A 9,534-nucleotide genomic window follows, 5' to 3' on the forward strand; every position below is an offset into this window, starting at 1 on the left:
GTTTTTCACAAATCAAGAAAGTTAACATTGCATTTCTTGCCTGTCAATATTTCGCATTTCGGTGTATTGATTTTTGTTATCAGAAGGAGGCGTGTTATACTTCGAATTAAGGCTGGTTGTATTATGCGCTTACGCTTTCAAACGCATATGTTTGCAGAATGTGGAGAACCCATCTGTTCGCAACTTTGAATTTTCTTCTAATTCTTAGGAAAGGTATATTTTATTAGTATTCATTTCAGCATTAACATTTTTGTTCTTTTGCTTTATTTTAATGTATACACTTACATATTTAAATATTTAATATTTTGTCTTTACAGGGGCTGCGTTTAATCCTTGTGACGATGGAAACCATTTTCTACTTCCAAACGCAGGATGGAGAGGGACAGCATGCAAACGCACCAGAGATACCAGTATTTGTGACAGATATGTTGAAACAGGTGCTAACAAATGGTACAAAGTCTTGGGTCATGACGACAAAAGTCCACGAAAAATGGCAGAGGAAATAGCTGAGATGTTTCATTGTGGAACGGATTATCCTTTATATCTTCCCAATGGTAATATCCACTTGCATTTAGTGAAATACTTATAATGTTAAAACGATTTTTTCCAATAGGAATAGATGTGGGTTATCTATTTAAGATATTCGACTTTTAAATTACCTGAATTTTTACAGTGCGCAGCTAATCTCTAAGTTAAACACTAAAACATTTAAGAAACCGATGTTCACTAGTTCACTAACCTGTGCTAGCGATTCAATCAAAACTCTGCCTTGATAGCAGAAATACGTTACAAAGATCTTTAATGACAAAATTCTAATTCAATAATTCTATACAGAAAAAAAGTATCATAAAATTGACACTTTATTATCTATAGTTTAAGAGCTATCATCATTACACAAAAGCCCACATTTTTAACGAAATAGGAATACTTCTAGTTTATAGAAATGCTATGAGTTGATAATAAGATTGTAACGTCATTGTATATGATAGTAAGATTTCAATATCATAAATTATGATTTTTTATGTGTCCATATCTTTAAAAATTGTACTAGCCTTTTCAGTTAGGTTTCTTCTTTCCCCGAAGGCGGGAAAATGAAGCTGTACTACATGCAGACACATCTAGAATCTGCTGAAATATAATTTAACATACATAAAATACCTTGTACTTGTTACTATTGAATGACTGATAAAAACAACATTTTTATATACTTTAACATTTAAAAAGATCCTATTTACATTGTGCAAATGTTTTGCACACCCTGCAGACGTATATTTTGTCGCGACTCTACTTTTGCATCTGCAACAAACAGCCTAGGTCTATTTACATTAGAACGGCCAGAATTTCAATCTTACATAACTATTTTGTCATTGAAAAAGAAGAAAAAACACATTTATACACATCTAATAATTAACATTCTTTCTAAGATGAAATTGTGTGATATAACCAACAGACAATAATCATTAGATAAATATAAAAATATAAAATATTTAAAAAAATTATTAATTTGCTAAAAAAAAATGTTAATTGCTGAAGGACCTACAATGTATATTTTCGTGAAAAAGACTGTGGCATGAACACTTTATGTTTACATTTCGGAGGAGGGGTTATAAATTTTAATATCATCGTACGTTAATTTTGTTTTCATCCACGTATTACGCAATCATACATGTACATCGATATTCTACACATTTGTTATAATGTTGTATCAACTGATCGATCATGTATTGAACAATATAATTTCAGAGCAACTGTGTGACTTGTACCTGACTATCTTGAATAGATGGTAAAAACTGATTGAACATATGAAAAAAGAATCTAGAGATTTCAGAACATATTGTAGGTTCCCACCCAACGTCGGACGGAATAATTGTAACGAGGAATGCCTGCCTGCATGTTGGTGCTGACAAATGCAAAGAGCTATACGCTGTACAGATTCTGAAATGTGGAACGTTTTTCTTATATAATTTATCTCGACCAAACAGTTGCGACATAGCATACTGCTTTGGTAAGTAATACATTTGTTTAATCTTGAATTTTGAAATGGGCAGTGTTAATATATGTATTTTAACTGTCCATTTTTTACGTACAATACATATTACGTATATAGGCACCTAGCATCGATTTTGAAATTGAAGGGGGGAAGACGCATCCAAAATATTCTTAGAAGCAAGCAAAATACATGTGGGGGAAGAAAAGTTTTAAGTATGCCTATACATGTAACTTCATTTTCACTGTTAATTCTCTTATCTTTACTTCGATTTTTTACATTTCCACAAGTTGAAAGGTCATCTCCATAGTAAATCGGGCATCCCCGATGCCTCGTGCGTTTACTCAGACATTTCGAATAACCAGCCAAACGTTTACTATCAGTTCCCAGTCTCTATTATGTAAACAAAGCAAATGGCATATGTTCGTGTTTGTATAAATTGTTTTCACTGATTAACACTTCGTTTTCCTATTTTGAATTATGTAACTATCCGGACGTCTACTATGGCCATAATTTCACAGTGTCTTGATTTGACACTTCTCTTTTTTTGGTTTAAACTTAGCAATCTACATGTAAAAAAAATGACACTAGCTCTCAACTTGCATTACAAAAAGTTGTGGGATCTATATTTTGCTTATAACATAACCTGATATTTTTGGCTGAAAGTTTGAAATATCTTAGTTGGGCAATTTATATATTAAGATAATGAAAGAGAAATTTTAAAATTGAAATCATGACCATGTAGTTTCATTGTAATCAGAAAAAACATTTGTTATCACATATCATTTCAATTTTATAATTTGAACAGGGGAAAATGAAACTTGTTCAAAACCTGGTAAGTTTAATAATTTATACTCCAGTTCGTTTTAATGTTCTTTTCTATAGACAAATAACTTTTCTCTTCATTTATTTAACATTGACTTTTTTTTCCAAACGTGCAATTCAGATCCATGCGAAGAAAAAAATCGATTGACCCTCCTTGTGTCGGGAGATCGATCAACTAGCTGCAAAGACCAGTCGTTAAAACTCTGTGATTCTGTCTTGCGGAGCAGTTGGTATAGACCGATGAAGAATTCTATTGACGTCAAAATGGCGAGCTCTTGTGTTGAAAGACATAGCTGTGGAACTGAGGAACCGATCTGGCTAAAAGGTATTATATGATAGATGAATTCTTTCAAAAATGGAGAGCTGGTACAATTTAAGAATGGTTTCAAAAAATAAAAAATCTAAAATGTAATCACCACACATTTATGTTTTTACCGGCATATAATTATATCTCAGAAATCTGAGAATCATACAAAACATACCTGTACAAACCATGAGTGGAATTATAGTTATTACTTTTCGAATACAGCTTGAATTATATTTTTAAAGATATATTTGTATTAAAGTGACCGACATTTGTTAAGTGTATTGTTATAGTCTTTACTTCACAGATCATTTTACTAAAGTAAACAATTTTGTGTACGTTGAGTTTTGATACAAACGGTACACGATTTACGCAAACAGAAAAATAAAGTATAAAGGTTTCACACTATGGGTTATTTGAACTCAGAAACTGTCCTATCATATACTTTCCGATAGAACATGAGTCGTGGCCTATATGTACACAGGTTGATCGTTTTATCAAATCTACAGCTAGAATTTGATGTATCGACTGAAAAGTGGTAAGAAATAGAAATAGCCCTCGTGTAACCGAATGGGGACAAGAGAGTTTACCTGAATCGAGCGAAGATAAAAGCTGAACTTCTATGTGTATGACAGAAATTCATTACAACAGTCACAACAATTAGGTTAATTTTCTTTTGAATAAATCTATTGTATAAAAAAAAACTAAATCTGTGGGTGATAATAGAAGCCATCCTTTTACAAAAATAATCATCCATATTTTGATTCTTGCTTATTCCTCAGGAGCGGAACCAACTCTAGCTGATAAAACAGTTGATATGAAAGCCTGTGTAACAGTAGGGAAATCAGGAGCCTGTTCTTGTGACATGGAAATCGACATTCAAGTTCGAAATTGTTCATCATACCTTGTATACAATTTATCTTCAACTCCCAGTTGCCCGCAAAGATATTGTTTTGGTATTTAAATTTCAACAATCTCTCTCTATTTCTCTCTCCTCTCTCTTTCTCTCTCTCTCTCTCTCCCCCACACACACACCACCATACACGCAGTTTTCAATACGTACTCAAAACCTTTTTTTTAAACAGGACACACGGGACAATGTCATGAGAATGTATATGGTGAGTAAACTAAATCACATTTTTAGTTAAATGAAAATGCATGTTTTGTTTATTTATTTACAAATCTAAGATTCTTTAAATCATCGGTAGTTGTCATTACCTTAATACTTTTTTTCATTTATATAATATGAATAATATATCAGTAAATAAAAAAAGTCGTAAAGATACCCTAAGTGGACCTTACACTGTTACTTTGTTGTACTTAGATTCCAATTCCATGTGGAAGGAACCGTCAAAGATCGTGCTTATATCTCTGGCCATGGTGATAGTACTCGCTTTACTTGTCATTCTTGGGTTCATGATACATAAAAATATGTAAGTAATTTATATCCCAATTTGAATATTAAAAAGATATATTATTGATAATGAACTAATTAATGATAACTGTATATATTTAAGTTTCAGACCAGTGCTTAAAGTAAATGTACAGCCAAGCATTAAAGAGAAAGACAACAGTGATGCCAATTTGGACGATATAATAAAACCGAAATAAATAAACACAGTAAAACACAGTAAAAACACCATTTTCTTATATATATATATATATATATATATATATATATATATATATATATATAAATATATAAATATATATATATATATATATATATATATATATATTCAATCATCTATTTTTATGAAATAAGCTCTTACATATCTAGTTAAGCAAATGTTTGTTATTTGAATAAATATTTCAAATTTTGATTTTGTTAATAAGTTGTTTGTGCAAAATTTGATATTTCATATGTTAACATTTAGTATGCTTCTGCATGTCTTTACTTTGTAAATGTTTAGGAAATAAACTTTTTTCTCTTGATATTGTTCACTGTGAAATAGTTTATCTGACATTATTGTAAATGTATTGAGTAATGTTTTATGACAACTATTGCAATATGTTTTAAAATCTGAAACCTTTTTCAAATTGACTTAACGTACTTCATGGTGGAGTTTTGTTAAGTACACTGAGAATACGGGACCTTTAATGTCATGGATTGATAGATATATAAAACTATTGATATAACATAGGATATGCGTCGGAACCGGGAAGCCCCCCCCCCCCCCAAAAAAAAATAATAAAAAAAGAACAAACAAGTTTTTTGATCGTATAGGCATTGATCAATCAATTATCTAAAAGGGCACCACAAGCGTTATATTCCTATGAAAAAAACCTGAGCGAGTCTGAAAAAAAAATAAACCTACGTATCTGCATTCTAAAAAGATCGTTTACTCACCACACGAAAAAGGATTTTGAGGATTGGCGAAATTGGTTTTCCTACTTTTTTAAATTTGGCTTGTCGAATCTCGAACATGTCCACCCTTCCATCTTCCCTTCATTGTTTCTGAGGCCTATAGATAACTTTTTTTAACCGACCATAGATAGCCACCTCTGTGTTAATATGGCTTGGAAAGAGAATATATTGTATATTAAATTATTTCTTTTTGTATTTAATATACATGTAATTTGATAGTTGTGAAACAAACATTTGTTTGATAGTTGTGTAAACAACATTTAATACTGATTTGCTGATTTGTTAGAATTATATTTCTAAACACAATTGTAATAAAAGAATTAAGTTTAGAAATTAACCACTAACATTTGTTTTTCCGTTGATTTAATATAATAAAAGCGTAACAAAATGTTCATAGAACACCATCAAGTATGTAACATGCATTGAAACAATCCTACGTATATTTCTTTTTACCTTAAGGAAATAGGTTTTGTTACATTGCCTGCCAATTGTTAGTTTAATTTCTGTCTGCATGTTTTAATTGATATTTTATACAACCATTTCATAAATGTACATTCAATTGAATTTCAAGATTTTAGAACATAATAGAGTGTTGAACATATAATTGTATTATGTAAAATCCAAAGAGTGTAAACTATTTAGATATTCATGAACATAAAAGCATTTAAAGTCAGCGATTGAGTTCTGAATTTAGAAATATTTAAATAGTAAGTATAGTCATAATGAAGTTGAAGACGCTTAAATTGTCACACATATATATTCAGAAAAATTACGGAGCATTCTTTCTTTTGATGACAAAGAGTCCATTATTCAAAATAGTACTGTTGAAATTTCTAAAAAATGACAAAAGATAAGTTCAACGGTGATCAGAATTCTAAAGGTTAAACTTTGAATGCAGTACGTTATTAAAATACACTTTTTTGTTACCTTGATTCTTCTGATAAATATTTGTGAACATAAGCGCCGTAAAAATAAGGTCTTCCTAAAACCAAAATAGGTTGATACGTTAATCCTGGCCACGTATTTGTAAATAGTGTACGTTTGTTTACTCTGTGAATTTAATCTAATATAAATCTTTGTCAATAAAAGATAAGTCTGTCCGTTGGTTTAAAAACGTTGTCCCTATTAAAGTATTTCACTCCACGATGCAGATGCATAAAGAAATTCTCAAAAAATAAACAGTTATTTGAAAACTATAGACAAACTATATATTAAAATGAAATTAGCTGAAACGGCTGATTGACGTGGTGATTTATATATCTTAGATAACTAGACATAGTTTATCCTTTTTTATATCAGAAATAATGCATGCTATTTCATGTTTCACCTTGTAAAGCTCCAAGAAAAAAAATGTTATTAATAAGTATAAAATTGATGTTTTTGATGTATAGTTAAACAATAATTTCTTTCTTCTTTAAAAATTGGTAAATATACATTTCTCATCATGAAACAACAATCATCAAATACTTGTAATAAAAAAACTGCTCTTTTAACACATAATGAACATTTTCAACACCGAAAAAATGTGTTATGAAGACATTTTTTTTCAAAATGATAAAATATTCTACTAATGACGACGAAAATCCATCTATTAAAAGGCGTAGAGTTGTGAGTGTAGTTATATTTTTCACTTTAAAAAAAACTGGATAAATGGCATTCTTTTCAAATAAGTGGTCAAAGATTTAATAGTTAACATTCACTCCTCATTACTTTTATACTGTGATAAGATTTTTATCTTAATTGGCTATTAACACATGTAAATGATAAATAAAATCTTTGAAAACTGAAAAACAATTTAAGAAAGGCGTTCTAGATGGATTCGAGATTTGGGCGAAATTTGTTTTATATTAAATAATTATTTCAGTCCTAATTCTAATATTCCTAACTATGTTTATTTATCATTCAATTTTACAAAAAGGTTTGAATGATTAACTTAAAGCACCTTTATTAAGAACTACTAGTATTAATACTGGTCATAATAATAATCATTTTATATGTAAGAAAATGATTGACAGAGGTGATCAAACTGTTACACATATACTGTCTATTATATTAATTATAAGCAATTATTATAATGACGTTTTATACAATTACTTGAAAGAAAAAGTAAGATAAAAATATGCAAAAATCTGCAAAATTACATTAACTGAGCAGACATTCTTTTTGACTTTGATAATTGTGTTCTTTCTTCTGGTTTTTTTTTTTTTGGGGGGGGGGGTGCGGGAGAGGTCGATATCAGAAATATCGTCCGCATTTTTCTCTTTCTTGCCACAAATTTTGATTTTAAGCCTAATGTCATAGGATGATAAAAATATCAAATGTCATGATCTCAATATTTACTCATTTAATCGATATTGAATGTTTAATGAAAATTTTTGAGGGGTTGAATCCACGTTTGACAGCTTTAATCCCGCGTAAAGAACTTCCTGGACAATAAAACAAAAATACACAACGCATCACGCAGAAGCCTGGTATTATATCAGCTCGTTACAAATACCTCCTTGCAAAAACCGTCCATTGTAAATAATTGATGCTTAACTGAAATTTAGGACAGACAATTTTGCAAATAATCTGTCAGATTACTAAATATTGTAGATTATTCTTTGACATAAAGAATTAATAACAAAAGAATATTGGTTATGCTTCATTAAGATAAACGTATATAGATTTTTTTAACTTCCTCTTGATTTTAAAATCCAGGGATTCAATGGACATCCATGTTTAATATCATGTTAATTTATTATTAATAGATTATTCATAGAAAAGCAAACTAATAAACATCATAATATTTGTTGATTACCATGTTGCTTAAATGCAAAATGAAAATGTAAAGTTAATTGTCATAAAGAAATACACAAATATAATTTAATATCTAAATACTAGTCACGAAAATGGTCAAAAGAAGTGAAAAATAAAGTGGTAAGCAGTAATATGACAAATATTTTTTTTTACAAACTAAACACCATTTTTCAATGATTAAGTTATATTCTTTTGACAATAATTCATTCAAGGTAATGGTATTAATTAAAATATGTATTTCCCTTGCATAATCAGTAAAGCAACACTCTGAAAGTAGAGGACAATCATAACTTCCAAGATTTTACAAGCTCCACTTAATATACAGTCAACAAAACTTTTAAGTGTTCAACCTGAAAATAAAATAATTTGAAAATTATGAAACAAATGTAAAATGTCTAACAATTTGTGATATGTCTTTTAAAGGAACTCAGACGCATTTTGAGGTTGCCATGGAATTTTTGTTTTTATGTATAGAATGATTTACCTGTGCATTTTGAAAAAAAAAATATTATTGTTAAAAGTCATTAAACGAAAGCATTCAATTTTAAGTAAAGAAAGCTTGGGTTTAAATTTGATTACAAATATTCATAAACTGTAGTAATGCAATTAAGTAATTTACATTTCTTTGACAAAATAATTCGTGGGAAATAAATTCAACCGATTCAATATGTTCATATAAATAATGAATAGAAGAAAGCAACATCTGATTAGAACTTATGCCAATAAAAGAAATGCTTAAATAGTAAAAAACTTCACATAAAAATTATACATTATACTAATTTCCATTTATGAGTAATCTTCTTAATCTGAATGATTCACTTATTTGCTTTCATGGGGCTACAAGAAACTTTGTTGTAGAGATTTTATAAGTATGACAAACTGTACATACACATGCTTTGAATACGTATAAAAATATTTAGAAAGTTTGCGATATTACTGTGTGTAGTACATAATTAAAATCTCAAATACTACATCATTTATCTGAAAGAAATTATGTCTGATTTTGTTTTCCGTGTCATTTAAAAAGTTTGTGTCCATATTTTGTGTATAGGAACCCACTCGACCTATGGACGCTTAATTCAAAGAAAAATATTTTAGATTTGATATCTTCTTTGTAATATGAATTCTGTCTTTACTTGAAAAATGATCATTTCTATTTACTCAAATTATATCGCCTTGCTACAGATGTCCAAATGTATTTATACAAAGATAAGCAGACGGTCATAAAGAAATATGCTTGTCAAGGTTGTA

General features: G+C 29.4%; 1 protein-coding gene across 1 annotated transcript; it reads left to right on the plus strand.

The window, feature by feature from the left end:
* The first annotated feature begins 69 nt into the window (after window positions 1-69).
* On the plus strand, window positions 70-4,776 carry LOC105319461 (uromodulin). Its single transcript, XM_011417011.3, has 9 exons — window positions 70-213; window positions 318-554; window positions 1,841-2,005; window positions 2,796-2,822; window positions 2,934-3,137; window positions 3,899-4,072; window positions 4,202-4,234; window positions 4,441-4,549; window positions 4,634-4,776. Exons 1-9 carry the CDS (start codon window positions 159-161, stop codon window positions 4,725-4,727), a joined length of 1,098 nt encoding a protein of 365 aa, XP_011415313.3. The 5' UTR covers window positions 70-158; the 3' UTR covers window positions 4,728-4,776.
* Window positions 4,777-9,534: the final 4,758 nt, after the last annotated feature.

The sequence above is a fragment of the Magallana gigas genome, chromosome 4 (assembly GCF_963853765.1).
Source record: "Magallana gigas chromosome 4, xbMagGiga1.1, whole genome shotgun sequence".
NCBI lineage: Eukaryota > Metazoa > Mollusca > Bivalvia > Ostreida > Ostreidae > Magallana > Magallana gigas.

Bases quoted from the DNA above. Each gene is read 5' to 3' on its own strand.
- LOC105319461 (XM_011417011.3), top strand. From the start codon at position 159: ATGTGGAGAACCCATCTGTTCGCAACTTTGAATTTTCTTCTAATTCTT. The intron at 214-317 runs GTATATTTTATT...TTGTCTTTACAG, and splicing joins TCTTCTAATTCTTAGGAAAG to GGGCTGCGTTTAATCCTTGT. The intron at 4,550-4,633 runs GTAAGTAATTTA...TATATATTTAAG, and splicing joins TTCATGATACATAAAAATAT to TTTCAGACCAGTGCTTAAAG.